Source organism: Leguminivora glycinivorella, chromosome 23 (assembly GCF_023078275.1).
Source record: "Leguminivora glycinivorella isolate SPB_JAAS2020 chromosome 23, LegGlyc_1.1, whole genome shotgun sequence".
NCBI lineage: Eukaryota > Metazoa > Arthropoda > Insecta > Lepidoptera > Tortricidae > Leguminivora > Leguminivora glycinivorella.
The window spans coordinates 3,444,353-3,465,982 of NC_062993.1; the positions used below are offsets into that span (position 1 = coordinate 3,444,353).

General features: G+C 35.2%; 1 protein-coding gene across 4 annotated transcripts in view; it reads right to left on the reverse strand.

The window, feature by feature from the left end:
• Nucleotides 1–21,326, reverse strand: part of LOC125238437 (protein Skeletor, isoforms B/C) — a 135,568-nt gene extending 114,242 nt beyond the window's left edge. For all 4 annotated transcript variants that reach the window (XM_048145784.1, XM_048145782.1, XM_048145786.1 and 1 more), the window contains exon 1: nucleotides 21,197–21,326. In XM_048145784.1, the coding sequence (XP_048001741.1) occupies nucleotides 21,197–21,236 (40 nt within the window). In that variant the 5' untranslated portion in view covers nucleotides 21,237–21,326. The remainder of the gene's footprint in view (nucleotides 1–21,196) is intronic.
• Nucleotides 21,327–21,630: the final 304 nt, after the last annotated feature.

Sequence of the window (21,630 nt, forward strand, 5' to 3'; positions counted from 1 at the left end):
CACCTTAGACGGACGCACGCCTGCGCATCACCATAGCAGCCGCCTGGCGCTCGATCTTCTGCGTCAGACACTTGTGGATCCTTTTCCAGACGAGATAGACGAAGATAACGGTGATCATCACTCCCATAGCCATCGTTATGTATGATTGCCCATCCGCGTGGCTGATGTCCTGACTCGTCCTGGCGCTATTGCCCTGACCGGCCTGAGCTATGATGACCTCTTCCTTCTCCACTCTAGACACAGTTTTCCCCATCTTGAAAATAGCAAACCGACGAAATGCTGCAGAGAAGCCTTAGTGGTCGTAGTTCCTCAACACGCTGACACGCTTTGGCAAGGTCGCCATGTATTGGTCGAAGCTATTGGTGCATGTTCTATTCGGTAGGGATGTAGTAGAGTTTAATAAATGAAACACATGTTGACTCTCCAAGGCATCAATATGTAATGTCGATTAGAATACAGATAGAATAAGCTGATCATTATGAGTAATACAGTTTCCATATATAAAGCATCTAGCCTACTTAATCTAATTAGGTATGCTTACACATCACACAGGGTAGTTTTATCATACATCGTCATATCATCAAAATTGAACCAAATGTAGTCGCGGACAAATCTAACTGCTAAATGGCATAAAGATGCAAATTGTAGATGCATAAAGATGTAGAAGTAGATTTTTTTTTTAGCCTGCTTTAGTGTCCCACTGCTGGGCTTAGGCCTCCCCTCGCTTCCTCCACTCGACCCTATCACTCGCATTTCCCCACCAGTTGGGATAAAATTTTCCAGGTCGTCGCACCATAAAAGCAGAAGTAGATATATCCTCGAATATTGCATCGAAACATCTTGAGCGTTTTTCCGACATAGGTTTTGTAGTACCATATCGTATAATATGTATGTGGATATATGAAATGTATATAAATATGCCATTTCAAATAATTTTATTTTAATCTTACGACAGTTTTGTAATTAATTAATTAATAAAACACTTACGAGTAACAAGAAAATTAAAATTTTGAAAAAACCCCCGACCGTGACATGGACCGATTTTCATGAAACATGACTGGGAACACTCCCGACTAACTCAACTTTCAAATAAAAAAACCTAAATCTAAATAGGTTTTTCCGTTCGGGAGCTACGATGCCACAGATAGACACACACAAAAACAGACAGACAGACAGACAGGTAAATACAGACAAACAGACATACACGTCAAACGTGTTAACACCCCATCGTTTTTGCGTCGGGGGTTAAAAACTGCAACTAGTGATGACCATAGGTAAGTGGTTAATGTTGACTTATCCACAAATTATAACATTTTCTCAAACATGCAATGAAATATTGTCTTTACGTTCCTTAAAATGGGCTGGGAAGTATCGCTTTTTGGGCGCAACCACTCGAGAGGACTGTAAAGGGATTTCATATTATTTTTTAGGCCTAGGCCTGCAAAGTAACTTTTTGAAGTAAGCTGTCAGTACTGTCATGTCACTTTTTTTTTTAATTTTTGTGTGACCTGGATACTTGTCACACTTGACGTTTGAGTGTATTTGTATTTCGTCACTTAATAAATAAAATATTGTCCTTTAGAGCATTTTTTTTTATTTCACTGTATGTTTGAGAAAAGCACTATACATGCCTCGGCGTGAAAACGGATTCCCGGCCTCGTATCCCTATCCGGTATATACCCACTTGGCCGGAAATCCTCATTTTCCCGGCCTCTGATGTAATGTACTATTAAATTATTGGTACACACAAAAATGGCCGCTGTACCTTAAGCGGGGCAATTCTCGATTGAGGGGAAATTGTGACTGATCAATTTTTTCCATTATTACACTATGATGTTGAGTTCTACATGTATCCACTGAACACGCCTACCATATATAACCGGTGGACACTCTATTTAATAATGCAAACATTGTAAAACATGGAAAAAAATGGACCGTTACATTTGCCCCCCAGTCGAGATTTGTCCCGCTATACCTTACTTAAATTCTATATACCCACTTGGCCGGAAATCCTCATTTTCCCGGCCTCTGATGTAATGTACTATTTAATAGCCTGATGACACCAGCCTCAAAGGATCTATTTCAAGAAGTGAGCTACGATGAGCTCACTGCCAGGTGGTCAACAAATAATTAACGAAATTTGATTAAGTATATTTGTTAGTCATAATTAATCCCAAAGGCTCGATTTTCACTCGATAAGATACAATTTTATAGTTAAAATTGATCAATGATTCATTTAAAGCTGCTAAGATTCTAATGATCTAATGACATTTGACACCCAACAGGTGGCGATTAATAGAGCAGGTAATTCATTAACATCAACTTTTAAAGGCTCACTAGATACTTCAAAAACGAATGACAAAATTGCATTTTATGTGTACAAAGTAATTTCATAATTTTTTTAACTTGATGCCCAAAACTTGCAATTGACGTTTAAATGATGATTTTGAATCAAAAAATGTTAATTAAATTGATGAATTTGATTTAGTGTGATCTTTTACAGTTAATATTGAATGAATGAATGAATAAACCAATGAATAGACAAGTTAAGCAGTAACTAACAAACTGAAGGTTATTAATTCAGTAGCAGATTTTTGACAACGGCGTTCCAGGGGTGTAGGCTATAAGTCTAGTTTCCTATACCTAAAATAAAATATTTTATGCAATGCACGAAATAAAGTCAAAGAGAAAGATATGAAGTAAATGAATTTGACCGTGACGTTCCTCCTCAGTATTTCATAGTAATTCCATATTAGCAAATCGTTTTGACTGTTCTTAAAAAGAAGCTGATTTGACTAGTAGGAAACTAGCCTATTCCAGTGCTTTAATAATGGTTCATCCAGCTTATCGGTCAATATTAACGTCGTGTGGTGAAAAATGTTGAAACCCTCGAATCAACCACTCAGTCCCCTTGTAAACAATAGTTATTTGTTATACAAGGGGGCAAAGTTGTATTTTAACGCCGAGTGTGGAATTGAAAAACGAAGAAGTGTAAGGATTCTATAGTTGAACCACGAGCGAAGCGAGTGGTTCGAGAATAGAATCCTGAACTTGCGAGTTTTTTAACACACGAGAAGTAAAATACATTTGCACCCGAGTGTAACACAAAACTTTCCCCCTCACTATAGCGAGGAAACTTCAACGCAAAAAATGCGTTTATCACTGCTTCCTACAGTTCCACAGGTGGTAAATCATCTTTATTACTAGATTCACCTACTTTTATCAATTTTAAAGCAGTTAATTTGACTTTATTCAAGGTCAAATTACTTTTCCCACTAGTGGATAAAATGCGTTTTTACCCGCTGGTATTAGAGGACAAAACACGTGTTTTCGAGCTAGTGAGGGGAAAATAACTATTATTCTGTGGTAGAGGTTCTAGTGGCCAACTTTGTATCGACGTTTTCACCAACGTTACATTTTTATCGACATCCATTAACTTTCACAGACATGAGTCCGGCAATCATCGTCTATCTAGATCGAATATTCATGTTCTCAGATCGTAAGTACTTGCATCAATCAATTGCAATCAATATGTTCAATATGTAAAGATTCCCGATTAGTGGTTTTCCGAATGCCGAGTATATATATTTATCGAATATAATATCGAATATTCGACGTAACATTTTGGACCCATTTTTATGAGTTCCGTATCTCAAATGGAAAAACGGAACCCTTATAGGATCACCCGTGTGTCTGTTCATCTGTCATTGCCAATTTTCTCCGAAACGAACTAAACCGATTAACTTGAAATTAGGTACACATAATAATATATATATATGTACTAAACCTATCTGTGTTTGTCCGACGAATTGACGTGAATTTCTAAATGGAGATAGATAAAAGGATGAAGAGTGACATAGGCTATTTTGTCTCTATCTAACCCCCCACTTCCCTAAAATGCGGGGTGCAAGTTTATATGGAACATTCCTTATTTCAAACTTAACGCGAGCGAAGCCGCTGGCAAAAGCTAGTTAGCTATAACATTATTTATGTCAAAAGAGCGCGTTGATGTCTGTTGTATGTAAACAAATACACAATATACCAACACTAATCTTAAAACAAAACATGTTAATTTCAATACCAAATTATCCACGTTAAAACTTTAGAGCTGAGACCTAACCTCAAAGTTCAACTTAATAAACTTTAAACCTAAATCCAGCGACATAAGACCTAATACATATTCATATGTTAATCTGCCATTTACATAATACTAAAAACTTCCAACTGTAATTATTTCGTGATGCTAAAGATCTTAAATTTTGCAGCTAGCTTTTAAACTAGGTAAAATGAAACTGAAAGGACGTATGAGTCATAAAACACTATGGATTATATGTTGAGACAGGTCATTATGACATTAGGATATGGTAAGTTGTAACTAGTTAACATTATTCTTAAAAATGTATGGCAGCCCAAACCCTTCTTGGAGCTTGTACACTATTTTGCTGTGTACTTTACACAGCAAAAAGAGTACAATTTTTTAATGGGTTGGCAGCACGCACGTGACACTCCTTGAGTTGCAGGCGTCCATAGGTGACGGTGACCGCTTTCCATCAGGCTGACCGTATGCTTGTTTGCCACCGACGTAGTATAAAAAATAGTTCTTTAACAAAAACTACATTTAGAGCGTTACACAGAGCTATCGTGTTTTTGTGTAAAGACAGTTCAACCTTACTTGTCCAATATAATAAACAAACGAAACGTCAAATATGGTCAAAGACAATTACTAGTGATTGGAAGTGTCAACAAAATTATGTATTAACGATAAATTCGCTGCTGATTTCACCAGAGAATTTTAATTTTACGTCACACAATATCTATGTTAAAACCAAAATTTAATTCTTTTTCGTCACATTTGCAATAATCCTGTAAAAAAAAAGACTTGTCTCACTTTCGCTTTCTTCAGAAACATGATTAAAATCGAATCATGGCCCTCGGAGTCATCGGTGAACATAAGTACCTACATAAAACATAAATACGAAACTGAATACAGAACCTCCTCCTTCTACGTAAAGAAATCTGTTAAAAATCTGATAAATGATTGTAGTTAATATCAACGCATTTTTTGCAAGCTATACAAACTCAAACGTTAATATCGATCGTTCATAACGATAAGTTGTCATCCCAACATTACGACTCATAGACAATCTAGACTTCGTAATGTCAGGAGTTTTTTATGTCATCCGTTCGTAATTAAAATTATTGATGAAAATAGTTTTAGAAATGATATTATTCAGTGGTTTTTTGATTGATTTCAATTCTTTGTGAGTTTATTTAAGTGTATAATAACATTTTAAGTGATGGTTAATGTGTAATTCCACAGAAAATTGAGATAATGTTTTCCAGCGGTGTTTGTTTACATGATTGAACAAGTAAGGCTGAACTGAGTGTACATAATACCTTATTAAATTAGAGTTTAGCTGCGCGTGCGACCGCTGCAGATACCGCTGTGCGACCCACTCCCGATGTATGTTGATTTACTCAATTAAATATTGGGAAAATATAAGAGTGAGGTAAAAGTACACTTATATAGCTTTTGGACACTTCAAGACCTATTTAAATCCACTTACAGATGTAGTGCGAAAAGGTTTTCCTTCGTATTTTTCCGGAAATGTTCGTATTTGTCACGCTAGTTCAGACAATGTCAACTAGTACAGTCAACAACGCAGCTGTGAATATAGACAAAGTGGTAAAAATATGTATACACACTTTAATGTAACTACGTCTTGTATTGAGACTGGCTGAAATAGCATGACACGTTCGTACGTTTCCGTAAAAATACGAAGGAAAGTCTATTCTCACTAGGGTGTGCAAACCGGTTAACCGGTTAACCGAAAAACCTGTTAACCGAGACTTTTTGGCCTCTGTTAAAAACCGGTTTTTATAGTCTCTAACCGGTTAATAACCGAAACTGTATTTATTTCTCAAAATTTGGAAAATTAGGCATTAAAAGGTTCAAAAATACGCAATGTTTTGTAATAATAAAGATTTATTCATTACTTTTCATTGACAACATTATTATCTGTAATGATTTTATTTTAAAATTAGTCCCGAGTCTACTCAATTATACATTTTATACAATACAGTAGAGTCCGGTTAGTATATTACGACTCCGCATAGACCTAACGTCCTACCTCTTACAACGACATAAGCACAGGTATTTATTTGGTTTTCGTATGTGATAGTATGAAAGTACAAAGTCCAAACCGACATCCGTTTATTACGATTCCGAATTTAACGACCAGCCGCTTTTTACGACAAATTTTACACAGAATCCGTCCGTCAAGTACGGTTGCAACGACGCGAGCGACAAAGTTTTTAGTTTTACTAGTAAATTGAGGAAACAAAGCTACTTCCACCCGAGCACGGCCCCCTATCTTGCCTACAACAAGTAGCAAGATTACATTGTGGCCATGTAACTTTTTGGAGTATTGCTTTTAAAATTTTAACAATTTGTTCGCCTCGGGTCTAATCTTATAAGCTAAATAGAACCCAATTTGTATTTTTCGATTGCGTATAAACTAGCTTTACTTACAAATGATGAGCAAGCACGCATACTAAAAAGGACTTTTCTAACTAAACAAGTCACAATAAACTAAGGTATTAATACTATGATAATAATACCCTGTAAATAAACCTATTGATTAAAATGTTTTAGAAATAGAGATGTAGATATTACTTTTAATTAAAAGAAATGAAATTCGTTTTGTACGACATCCGGTTAGTACGACGTAATATCAGCGGTCCCTTGAGCGTCGTTGTAACCGGAGTCTGCCGTATATTTCAAACTATATTTTTTAAAAGAAAGGTAAAATGGAGATCTTGGTTTTCTTACATCAATTGCTTGTATTACTAGGGGCTCTAGGAGCTGTAGACCTTCGCGACATGCCTAGAAAACGCAAAACTGACGAATCACATTCAAACCACACAAGCCTTTTTTAGCAATTTCCGCATTTACCAAATTTCCAAAAACTGGATAAAAATGATCTTCATCGTGCAAGTAATACCTGCTACGATATCATCAACATCAGAATTCATAAAGGTAATGGTAATTATTGCGTAGTACGGCCATTTACTAAAAATCCTCAAAACCGGTTAATAACCGGTTAACCGGTTTTGAAGGAAAAGTCTCGGTTATTAACCGGTTTTTTAAGTTAACCGGTTTTTGCATACCCTAATTCTCACTAATACATACTATTTATATTACTTAAATCCTTATGTTCAAAGAGAAAATGTTAGGCATCAGTGCTTATTCGTATTTTTTTTATAAACGTTAAAATTTTAACTATAAAACTCCCGTGAGACTCAAAACATATTTAAAAATATTTTAAGCGGGTTACTCACGTGTTAAGTCGATATAGCGTTCGACATGTTTCGATCCGTTTTCGAGGATCGCTACTCTTGAGAAAGACCCTCGAAAATGGATCGAAACATGTCGAACGCTATATCGACTTAACACGTGAGTAACCCGCTTAAAATATTTTAAAAAACCGGCCAAGAGCGTGTCGGGCCACGCTCAGTGTAGGGTTCCGTAGTTTTCCGTATTTTTCTCAAAAACTACTGAACCTATCAAGTTCAAAACAATTTTCCTAGAAAGTCTTTATAAAGTTCTACTTTTGTGATTTTTTTCATATTTTTTAAACATATGGTTCAAAAGTTAGAGGGGGGGGACGCACTTTTTTTTCCTTTAGGAGCGAATATTTCCGAAAATATTAATATTATCAAAAAACGATCTTAGTAAACCCTTATTCATTTTTAAATACCTATCCAACAATATATCACACGTTGGGGTTGGAATGAAAAAAAATATCAGCCCCCACTTTACATGTAGGGGGGGTACCCTAATAAAACATTTTTTTCCATTTTTTATTTTTGCACTTTGTTGGCGTGATTGATATACATATTGGTACCAAATTTCAGCTTTCTAGTGCTAACGGTTACTGAGATTATCCGCGGACGGACGGACGGACGGACGGACGGACGGACGGACGGACGGACGGAAGGACGGACGGACGGACAGACAGACATGGCGAAACTATAAGGGTTCCTAGTTGACTACGGAACCCTAAAAACGTTAAAATTTTAAATTACAGCCCAAAGCTAAAACGCAACTCACACAATAATAAAATCTCGATGCGTTAAGTCTGACTCGAAACTGCGCAGTGCCACGTTTTTGTTGCGCTTTTTATATTTACTTCGTTTTTGCATTTAATCGATTACGTTAGAGGAAAAACAGCAGTAGAACTAATTTCTTAATTTAGAATAAAGTAATACAGGCAATCTAAATTAGAAGATTGACCTTAATTTATTAAAAGATTATTAAAAGAATAAGAAAGAAAACTAAAGCTAAATCGGTTTATCCGTTCGGGAGCTACGATGCCACAGACAGACACACACACAGACAGACAGACAAACAGACAGACAGACACGTCAAACTTATAACACCCCGTCGTTTTTGCGTCGGGGGTTAAAAGTACACCTAATTAAAAATATTCTGTCCCAGGTCACTCAGAAATTGTGTGAAATTTTGTAAGCATTTCTCATTTGTCATTCAATTTATTTTTTCTACTAGTCGACTGTAATCTGTCAATTAGGACACCACAGACTAAACTATAAGTGCTAATTAACTTTTCAGTGTTGGATACTCTATGGCAGTTCCGGCATTTTTTCGCAAGCAAAAGTCGGCAAAAGTCGCTATTGAACGGTTCTATTTTTTTCACCCTGTACATATATACACGGACATTTCAACAGATTACTTTTAGTTCCCAAAATCGCAAATCGCAATGCATTGCGCTAGTACGGCGGGAGACCGCAGCCCACAAAGCGACCGCGGTACTAATTAACTAGTAGCGATAATTATGTACGTTTGGCTATAGACATGCGGTGCAGGGTTGAAGGTGTAAGTAGATTAAAAATAAGTTCTTTTCAAAAAAAAAAATTTTTGGCACAAGATTTAATCGCCGACTGTAAGTACCTTTCTTTTGTAAACAGTCGTCTACTGCTCTCCGAGCCGTTTCTTAAAACCCCTTACTCAATGGGTACACAACGTTTCATAACAGAGTTCCTATGACCACCTTTCTGCTCCATTATCAGATCAGCTCCATGATACCATAATATTGCAGCATTGTCACGTGATTTACATGTGTGCAAAATTTCAGCTCAATTGGAAACCGGGAAGTGGGTCAAATTTAGCTTCTACGTTTTGACCTATACCTACTAACAAGGCAAGTTGAATAAAAGCTTGTAAAAAATATTAAAATAGTAAAGTTAATCAAGCTAAGTTGTAGAGTAGTATAAAACATCCTAATTTCTGAAAAACTTAATTAAAATAACATTCGACACGGCTGTCGGTTGGTTTAATAAATTTTAATGATACATAGTCAGGCCTAAATAAATTAATAAACTATGTAATAGGTAAATATTATAGGACATTATAACAAAGGTTGACTAAGTCCCACTGTAAGCTCAAGAAGGCTCTATTCTATAGCGAGTGAGACAGTATTACGATATTGAGACATTCATGAATAAGTCTAGTTCTGAATTTATTTGAGCACAATTGTTTTGAGTAATTAGTCTAATTACATACTTAAGGTTGTCTTTAGCTAATAGGCTACTTGCCTCCCAGTCAAATCAGCTTCTCTTTAAGAACTGTCAAAACGAATTTGAAACTTGCGATTATGGAATTAATATGAAATCGAATTGAGTGACGTCACGGCCGATTCAGTTACTTTATATATTATTTCTACCTGACTTATTAAATATTTTTTTCAAATAATTATCTGATGCTTTATTTAGTTAGGTGCATGGTATAAAATATTTTATTTTAAGAACAGTCAAGTTCCCTATTAATTTAATTTAATTTATTTATTACATCAGGTAACAAAAGACCCATTTGGTTAACATTAAAATCACATACACAAACACTTTTAAAAGTAAAAATCACAGAGACAAATATAATAATAAGAATGACACAAACACAAAATGAAATAAAATAAACACAAAATAAAGTATGTAGAATATAATATTAAGTATGTAGAATTATGTAAGAAACAATTTCTACTTCTACCAAAATCGTACTTTCCAGAAGGAATGAAATGCATATAAGATATAAGAACCACAACTTGGTCCACAAGGCATCATATTCATATCATATGTTAATATTAAAACGATGTATGTCTCCATTATTTCCCAGACGCTTTTTTACTACCAAATGCAATAAATTGCCGACAAAGCACGAGCTGCCAAGGGCGACCACGTTTTTTCTATCTTTTATTCATCTTTTTTGACACTTATGCGACTGACAACACTTTGGGTCAATGTCGTGAGAACTGCAGTCACATAAAAAAATTATGGCTATTTATGACACATACATACATGACGACCGGTCTGGCTCAGTCGGTAGTGACCCTGCCTGCTAAGCCGCGATCCTGGGTTCAAATCCCGGTAAGGGCATTTATTTGTGTGATGAGCACAGATATTTGTTCCTGAGTCAGGGACGTTTTCTACGTATTTGTCTATTCTAATATAATATATCGCTGTCTGAGTACCCACAATACAAGCCTTCTTGAGCTTACCGTGGGCTCAGTCAATCTGTGTAAGAATATCCTATAATATGTATTTATTTATTTATATTTATTTATACACATATATGACTGTGTCAAATTTTAGTCAAAGGGCACACTTTGTACTAATATATGAATATTATATTTTAATGTGAGAAATATGATAATCTTTGTAACATTGCACTCTGTTCAATTTATGATAGTTTTTTGTGACGATATTTTAATTTGGAATACAGAGGTTATTGTTTGAATGTCATGTATTATGCAATCGTTCATTATTAAGTAATTACATAATTAAACGTGTATAGCTCGCTACTTTATCTACTATTTTACATTGTGCAAAAATGTCAGACATAAAAAGACTGATACACAATTAAGTGACCATTTTGGCAATAATGTTTAAACCCGTTTGAATGTTCAGATTTTTTTAGACTGTTATAATTTGTGACTTAGGTTACTCTAGAACTTGAACATTTAATCTCACTATTTATACTTAAAAAGTTCAAGGAACGCCACAACGATTACAAAAATTTATAGAAAACTAGCTTTTGCCAGCGGCTTCGCTCGCGTTAGAAAGAAACAAAATTAAGCCTATGTCACTCTCCATCCCTTCAACTATCTCCACTTAAAAAATCACGTCAATTCGTCGCTCCGTTTTTCCGTGAAAGACGGACAAACAAGAAAACACACACACACTTTCCCATTTATAATATTAGTATGGATAAGACCAAAAATAACAAACGAAGATGATCTAATTTAGGGTGCAAGCGGAAAATAATCAAGATGAGGAAACAACACAAAAATAAAGTGTGGCAATTCGAAGGTCTTTTGAATTCCCAGAGATGCTATTTGGGCTGTCAAAATCCCCATCAACTGATTAGAGTTGCAGCAAGTTAATTTTCCTCTCCCTTTGCAGTTGTAAACACCACCTCAAAGTCAAATTACTTCCTTTGGGAAGATCTTCTCAGCCGGCCTAGCCGAATGACAATCGTTGAAGCTAGACGCTGATCGAAACGTATTCTGGCTCTGTCGCGCCAATACGGAAGAGCGATAGAGATAGATAGCTACGTGAACGTTTGTGTATTTGGCTACTTATACAGGTGATAGTAAAGCTCAATATTTGCAAAAAAAATGGCAAATTGGCAATTTGCAATGCATCAATTTACCGTACGGTGGCACACTTTAACATGGCTCTTCACTTATGATAATCATTAGTGAATTATGGCACTGTCATTTAGCAGACTCGATGTCGACTTATCTTGGACGGATTCTAACCAATTTTCTACCTTAAAAGGAAAAGCGCTTACGCCGCTACCGGCAAGAAAGTTTCCCATTACTTAAACGGTGCAATACGAGAAAACTATTGTTTTCTAAATAATACTACATGAGAAAGCCAACGGAAAACGCATAATCATTTAATAAAATAGATTTTTCTACTCATCGACTGTAATAGTTGGATTTGATATTGTGCAACTTTCAATGGAGTCCTAACTCAGTAATAATAACTTTTTGACAAGCAGAAACGTCTACAATCAAATAACACAAGGCTTAGAATAAATTTAAAAGTTGTAAATTACTGCCATTGGTGATACTTGAACTCTCCCTTGGGATCGATCTGGAGGCCGTGAATACAAGTCTGCTAAAAGTTCCTACCTTAAGTTTAAGTTTAGTTTTGTAGTTTTAAAGTTTCCTTTTTTTAGTAGTCTAGAAAGTTTTCTACTTTTCAATTTATTTTAAACCTAGGCAACTATTAGTACATTACGATACAAGTGCGTAAAAAGGAAGTTCGAAACGAGTGGCGATAAATTAAAACACGACCGAAGGGAGTGTTTTAAATCGACACGAGTTACGAATTTCCTTTTCGCACGTGTATCGTACGACGTTTTTCAGTACAGATGAGCCTCCGAAGTTTCGACTTGGCATATAATAAACCACTTCTCGCACTAGTGCGTAAAAAAAACACCATCTGTACTGAAAAATATTTTATAACAAAAATACCGATATTTTCAGTTAAATATATGAATAAAGTATGATTAATCACATGTCACCTCGGTCCCGTATAAAAGACATAAACGAGTTACTATGTCAAAAAGCAATCAGGAAGAAAGATACATGACCTTATTTTTTTTTTGGCACTACAAACGTACCTACTTTTTTTTTTAGTGTACCTACTTGTCTACTAAGAGTACTGTTAAGATACTTAGCGTATTATATTTATAATTAAGTTTTTTTTAGATTTTATGGTAGAAAGTCTGTACTAAAAGAAAAATAATTTTATTATACTAAAGACAGTTTCTAAATTAGTTTCGATGACTCGTAGTTATTCTTCTGGTCAATGGTCAGTGGTTCATTAAGCTTTCTAGTGTGTTCAAAGAAACAGTGCGTAAAAAGAAACTAAAGATGAAGATTTAGATCAGTCTGTTACCGTTAACTGGCCAGGCTTAACGTAAATCGTAACTGATAGTTAATGGTTGAGGAAAACGGGAAGTGGGCGTGAAAATGTGATGTAACAATCGTTTATCGCGTAAAAGTAATTTGAGGGGCACTGAGATAATTTAAGATATTAAAACGTACGTACTTTTTAGTGGAGAAAAGATTTTTAGATAGTAGTTCTAGAATTTTTTTTTACTGTTCATGTTTCAAGTTACATTTTTAATCCCCGACGCAAAAACGACGGGGTGTTATAAGTTTGACGTGTCTGTCTGTCTGTGTGTGTGTCTGTCTGTGGCATCGTAGCTCCCGAACGGCTGAACTGATTTAGATTTATGTTTTTTTGTTTGAAAGCTGCCTCGGGAGTGTCCTTAGCCATGTTACACTATGTCGGAGGTTTTTCAAAATTTTAATTTTGTGGTTAGGTTATCTTTGGAAAGAATCTGAAAACTAAGTTGGTCGAGATCAATGTGTCTTCCGTTGTGAAGTTTAGTAAAGTAAAAAAAGCATCAAAGAACTAAACATATAAAAGAAACAGAAAAACTTGAAAAACAACAAGAAAGCCTGCAGTTTATCTTTCCCTCTGCTCCTGTTCAAACAGAAATACTGGGTTGAAAATCCTTTCAAGCCACTAAGCAAATTCCGGCACAATTCAATCAGGTTCCTTGCAGCTTCGACAGTCGCAAATAGTTGCATCCCAGACGTCAAAACTCTATCTCTTCCTTTCCTAAACTAGTTCATAAAGGAGTGACAAAGATAGCGAGATCGAATTGGATGGAAAATGCAAATAACGCAGACCGAGTAGCAATTTGATTGTACCCGGATTGAATTGTTGCGCGTCGGTGGAATATTTTTGATTGGATTGGAGGCTTATTCTGAAATGGGTAAAATACCACAATATCTTAATTGTGATAATAATTAATCTTAATTGTTATAGTTTTTAGTTTGATTTAATTTAATATAAGTAATAATAACGTAATGTAACGTATATTGTAAAATGATTGCCAATAAACTATCTTAAATATATTATTTATCAGCAAAAAAATCAAAATAAAATAACAAAAAAAAATGTTTTTATATAATATTGAATTAAAACAACTTTTGTAATGGGTTTGTAAATAATATCAAACAATTTTGAAGTGTGTTAACTTTAATAATTATGTTGACGGAATCCAGTGACTTTCAGCGAGATAAAGATCTCCGAAGAGACCCGTTTTTATTTCCACCAAACAGGACTGGGGGACAAATGTAATTGGTCCATTTTTTTGCACGGTTTACAATGTTTGCAATATTAAATAGAGTGTCCACCGGTTATAATATAACCGGTGGACACTCTATTTAATATTTATTATATGGTAGGCGTGTTCAGTGGATACATGTAGAACAACATCATAGTGTAATAATGGAAATAATGGATTAGTTACAAGTGCCCCCCAGTCGAGATTTGCTCCACTGTACCTTACACTAAATCTTGACCAAATGCAGTTTAACTCATCTTTTCTGCTCGTTTTTTCTAGAATTATTTTAATATGCTTACTTACCGTACTTTAAACCAAACATACTCATAAGCAAGGTCAATTGATGATACCTTTCTTTTCTCGTGAGTCAAAACACGACCATTAAGACATGCAATGCTTGTTTATTTAATTTGTCAGGAGGCATCGCAGTCGCTTGCGCAACGGTCTTACGCAAGCATCCTCGATCAAACGGCGTGGCTGAACGTTCGTATAGGATGCTAAGCGAAGATTGTACATTGACCTTAGGAGACTGTCACTTTGGTGAACATTCGCTTTTTATTTTATGTCTATTCATTTCATTTGCCATGTTAATACAGTAGATATACATACATACATACATACAATCACGCCTGTATCCCATAAAGGGGTAGGCAGAACACATGAAACTACTAAAGCTGCTGAGCCACTCTTGGCAAATAAGGGGTTGAAAGAAATCGAAACTGTGACATTGCAGTGACAGGTTGCCAGCCTCTCGCCTACGCGACAATTTAACCCGTATCCCATAGTCGCCTTCTACGACACCCACGGGAAGAAATTGGGTGGTGAAATTCTTAACCCGTCACCACACAGGCTACAGTAGATATATTGACATATATTATGTAGACGCTATAAGCAGGAAATGAAATGAAATGAAATATTTATTTTCCAAGTAGGCATATTACAATGCGCTTATGAACGTCAAATAAAACTACGCCGGCTCTAACCCTACGCCTCAGCCTCGAGAAGATTTCAGTCCCCCCTCAGTTGGAGGAGGGTATCCACTATGGGACCGGCAAGAAACTCGGCGGGCCACTTCTTTTCAAAACATTACATCTTATAATTAACATGCATTAAAAAAAAACAAGATACAATTTAATAAGCAAGGATCTTTATAACGGTTTCCTATCATGTTAACCCAGGTCGTATGTCCTAGTTTTTCGTGTTTATGTGTAATATGGCTTCGTTTCGGAGAATTCAATAAATTTCTGGTTTATTTTCATCCAATTTATAAAATTTATGAACTACGTACTTTAATTATATGCTAAGAAATGAGTAGAGCAAAAAATGTGATTATTTCTTTCTAAAACTGTAAACTGATTCTCGAGCAATACAATATCAAAATATGAACGTTTGCCTTATTGGTGGTAAAAATAGTATGGTATTAAAAAATAGTACCTAAGCCAGACTTAAAAAATAGTAAATAAAAATTCCGGTAAATCCGGCAATTATAACATTTTTATATTCGTAAGCTACACGATATCTGCAAAAAACTAAAAAAAAAAATAAAGAAACGGACACGGATACCGTAAACAAAACAAGTGACATTAGCGGCGCCAACATTCCTTCGAGAGGTTCAAGTTGTTTTGCTACTCCGATTTCGCGACCTGACCCACTGTGCTGTCGCGTATACCTACGTGAACAAAGAGGTCGCGTTGTAAGGAAATATTAGTTATAGGTTTTCATACTGTTTTAAAAAAAAATTAGTTGTAGTACCTACATGTTTTTCGCGATATTTTATACTGTACTGCATGTTATTAGCATGTGACAAAAAATAACATTTTTGTCGCTGATTAATCTGGCTATTTTATTCAATTGACTAACTGAAAACCCCAAACACAAGTCAGTTGCGTTGATTTATCAGTGATAAATTATCAAATACTAGTTATGGCAATTGCTATCTCAGATCTGTTTCTATCATCAAATGCTCCGTTGTCATCATAATATTGCATTTTCGTCCAATATATATATATATATATATATACATACATATAATCACGCCTGTATCCCATAAAGAGGTCGGCTGAGCACATGAACTACTAAGTTTCAGTGCCACTCTTGGCAAAAAGGGGTTGAAAGAAATCCAAATTGTAACATTGCAGTGACAGGTTTCCAGCCTCTCGCCTACGCCACAATTTAACTCATATCCCTTCTACGACACCCACGGGAAGAAAGGGGGTGGTGAATCTCTTAGCCCGTCACCACACGGGGCATTATCGTCCAATGTGTTCAAAATTTCATCTTTATCAAAAATCTTTCTTTATTATTTTATTTTTTATTTATTTATTTAGGTAATTACAAACATAAATCTCTAATTAGTTTACATAGTATCGTTAAACCAATAAGGTTTGTCTCGATCGATCTTTGATTCAAACACTCGGCAAGTTAAATAAAATCTTGATAAACTGAAAGTATCCCTCTAACCCCAAAACCTCGCTTAGCTCGGTAAATGAGGTACAAAGTGCAGAAAATCAAGGTCAATTCGGTATTCTGTTAGACTTACACTGGTCTTGACTAAAGTGGAAAGACACAACAATATTTTTTTTTGATGAATAGCTAGACGTTTGACCACGATCACACCTGATGGTGAGTGATGATGCGGTCTACGGTGGAGCACGCTTACCTAATGAGATACCTATTTACTCTTGCTGCGGAAACACAGACTCAGGTAGGACATTCCACTCCTTGGCGGTTCGCAAAAGAAATGTTGAAACGAAACGTTTAGTGCGTATTTTATTGTTTACTAACAAATTCCTTACAAACTATATGAAAAAATGCAAGTAACTATTTTCTATCTACCAGCTACCTCTTTGATGCTTCGGATAACAGAAATCGCAAACCTACAAAACATTCTCAAATCTAATCTTGGTCTGATATTTGTCAGTAAAAATGTATATAAATAAATTATCAAATAGAAATAAAAAATAAACATAAAACTGAGCAAGCTAGCATATTGATATATTTGCTAACTCTCAGCGAACAAATGTTTGTGCAAGATGCACTGTTGAGATTCTCAAGCCTCGAACAGCAGCAGCCAAATGCACAAACGCTTACAATAATTTCGTTATTGTAGCTAGCTATCTCTATCGCTCTTCCGTATTGGCGCGACAGAGCCAGACTGCGATTCGATCGGCGTCTAGCGTCAATGATTATTATTCGGCTAGGCCGGCAGGTCGGGATTGGCAGACTCTGCATAGTTCAATTTGAATGTGGTCTTGTTCGAGAAACTGGTTGCAAATGTCAGTTAGGCAATGCAGCTGAATAAGGCCTGAGATACACTACGTATACTCGCGTACACAGAGAACCTCCTATAGAGTGGCAATTTTGTATATTTTGTTCGCGATACGAGTCACCAGTGCCAGGGGTGCGAGGAGCGGGCGGGGAATGTGTTAAGCGCGCTGTGATTGGCCGTTTCAAGGACGGCGGGCAGTCGCGCCAGATGAAAAGGGACAGAAGTATGACTGTCCCTCTACTGACGCGAAAGTGGCCAATGTAAGTTGACCTATGCCGGCTCTGAATAAATTATAAATATGACTTATTTGTGGAATGTAATGCCGTCTGTTTTTAAATTTGAGCTTCTTGTTACCTTTCCACACCATTTCACACTACAGGTGGACATCTTTAAGGCATCAAAATACCCTTTTCCAATTTTTTAGTGCGAAAAACACGCGCTGCTTTCGGGTCTGTTACTTGGTCGATACTGATCGGGCACGGCGAGCGCCCGCGCTTATATCAGTGCAAATACTAGGAAGGCTGGCGACCGCGAGTCGTCTTGTAATGGATGTCTATAGGGGTTGGTCTGTGCTCGCGTAAGACCTGATTTAGATGGCGTGCGATCGCATGCGATTTTAGTTACATTGCGGGCTGTTGAGGTTACATACAATTTTGCACAGTCATCAAATACCGCAATGTAATAAAACTCGTATGCGATTTCTCGTACCGTATAATTGGGCCCTAAGTCGCGTATGGACTCAGATGTAGGAGCATTCCCTGAAAAGTCTACTGCTGTGTCGTACAAACGCGATTATTTCTGAAAATTTGCTAATTAAGAGGATTTTATCTAATGCATTTTGCAGTATTTAGTACAGATAAATGATTGCCAGCATTAAACGCTAAAAAAATCGCAACACACGAAATATAATTCGTTTGTCCGGCGGGACTGCCCAAACATATTCGATTGTAACATTTGATTTTTATTTTTTATTGATATTTCACGCCTGAATAAAAGAAAATAAAAGCGGAAACAGATGATGTTAAATCAAACAATAGACGAATATAATTACGAAAGAGTAGTGAGTGCGAGGAACAATACGTATGTGTACTAAACAGAGGCACATAATACTATAGAAATATGCAATCGCACGTAACAAAACATTTTATAACACGACTATACAGGGTGTAATAGTTACCTGCAAGAATAGACGGGGTTAAGGGTATAGAGCTACTTATACTATAGCACCAACTTCGAAATCGCAAAAAAAATGGCTGATTCAAATATTTTTGCTATGTGACCTTGAACCTTTCTATGGGACATTTTTTACGATTTTGGGTTTGATTAGATAGTAAAAGTTGTTCAGTATGAGCTATATGTATACTATACCTATACCTATACTAGTTTTATGGTTGTTGTAAATAAAAAAAAATGTTCAGCTAAAATATAAAATACAAACATTTATTCTAAAAGTAGGCCACAGAGGCTCTCTTACATGTCAATACATGACATGCAAAAAAATAGGTTTATAGTACCATTAAACATTCAAAATAGTGGAAAGAAGCAAAGTAATGATAAACTAATTAAATAGAACCAAAAAACTAGTGGAACAGAACAGAAATAATAATAAAAAAAAGACCAAAATAATAAAAAACACTAATGATATAGAACCAAAATAAAAAAAAATAGTGGAATAGAGGCATATCAAAAATACTAAGCCCTAATGGTAAATGCAAATGACCGTTGATACGCCGAGTGAATGGAGAATAAAATGTGGGGCGGCGGAGAAACGCATACCATCGGATAAAATTATGTGGAATATTATAACGTGGCGGTCAAGTGCGAAGGCAACTTAACCGTATTCACGGTTTAAGAACTTTTCCCCTCACTAGCTCGGAAACACGTGTTTTGTCCTTTAATACCAGCGGGTAAAAACGCATTTTATCCACTAGTGGGTAAAGTAATTTGACCTTGAATAAAGTCAAATTAACTGCTTTAAAATTGATAAAAGTAGGTGAATCTAGTAATAAAGATGATTTACCACCTGTGGAACTACTGGAAGCAGTGATAAACCCATTTTTTGCGTTGTAGTTTCCTCGCTATATTGAGGGGAAAAGTTTTGTGTTACACTCGGGTGCAAATGTATTTTACTTCTCGTGTGTTAAAAAACTCGCAAGTTCAGGATTCTATTCTCGAACCACTCGCTTCGCTCGTGGTTCAACTATAGAATCCTTTCACTTGCTCGTTTTTCAATTCCACACTCGGCGTTAAAATACAACTTTGCCCCCTTGTATAACAAATAACTATTTCTCGGGAATCATTTGCAGAATTCGCTTACTTGAGAATAGGGAACTTGACTGTAGTTAAAATTAAATATTTTATACCATAAACATGGACAAAAGGTATATTTAAATCCAATTTCTATTTAATAAGTCAGGTAGAAATATATAAAGTAACTCAGTTGGACGTGACGTCACTCAATTCGATTTCATAATTATATAAATTTCATATTAGCAAGTCCTTAAAATTCGTTTTGACAGTTCTTAAAAAAAAGCTGATTTGACTAGGAGGCAAGTAGCACGATATCGTTTTCATCTTTAGATAATTAGGTTAATAATAGATAAATTTAACATACATAGATTCAAGTCAAAAAATATGCCTCAAAAAATATTGGCTGGTTTGAGGAGTAGGTATAGCCTACAGTTTATTTTTTTGCTTTTGTTGCAGGGCCCACCCGGTATATCAAATACGCAAAATTGTCATAATTATGATTGACAAAAAATAAATAAAAATAAAACTTTCACGAATATAAGGCGGTTACGAAAAAAAAATTCAAACCTAGCTTGCTTGTCAAATCAGTATTTTTTAGAAATATATTAGATTAACTTTTAAGAAAAAAGTTAAAAAAAAAACAGCTTTCTACGTTTTTAAAGAAAAACGTGCTGATTGTTTGCATGCATTCATTTTATAGAACTAAATGCATTTTTTTAAATAAATTATATGCATTTTTTAAACTTTCAATTACCAGTTTGAAATTTCAAACTGCAATTTGGATGCATAAAAATTGCAAGGTAATTATCACATGAATATTCAGACAGATAAAATATGTCAGTTATTTGATTAGAATGTATCTAACGGCTCTATATACAATCAATTTGAGGTAAATTTTACACAAATATGAAAGTAATAATCGTAGAAGTATAAATTTAACAATGCACTCTAATAAAATGAAACATATGTACCTAAATAAATAGATGAAATTACTTTATATTTAGGTTTAATATCACTATAATATTTTTACGTATTTAATACATAACATAATATATTGTTTTTATTTGTAAGATTTTTAATATAAGTGTTTAGTTGTAAGTTTTTGCTATGTTGCAATTAATATATTATTTGATTACGCATAAATAGCTCTAAACCGCTCAACCCGAAATGTTTACCAAAAATTAATATTAAACTATTCTTTCACTTCATAGATTAAAATTTTCAAACTTTTTAAAATTAAAAACACTATGTACTAATAAGTATTTTTCTTTAATTGTAAATAGTAAATGAATAATGATTGTGACGATGTAGGTACAATTAATACAAATAAATATATTCTATTCCATAATTACGTATAATTTTAAATATATCCCATCCACTTTCTAAACAAAACTTATTTCAAGTATTTTGTTTTGTTTACAAAAAATATAAAATAGAACTTTAAAACTCACCTATGCACAGCACTAGAACGGCGAGAACGCCCGAACGCATCCCGATATCTTATTCCTATCACTATGTTACTGCGCACGCGTTTGATGCGTGCGGTGCGCGGCGCGAAACTGAGGAAACTGACGGCGCGGGCGCAGCTTTACGGAGGCGAAGGGGCAACCGCTAATCTAGAGTTCTAGTTAGACCTTACGAGTTCATATAACTACTATAGGTATATGTCAACTGGGATGAGGTCTGTGTCTCTGACACTTGAAAAATTCTAAATTACGTAGGTATAGTGATGTATATTCATCATGTATTTTTTAATCTATTGACAGTACTTGTGTTCTCAAATTTCAATAAATCTTTGTCAAGGGATAAATAGGTATGTTTGCCAAATATTTTTAAAAATCATATTATAAGTATATTTTGACGTAAAATAATGAAATATATATTT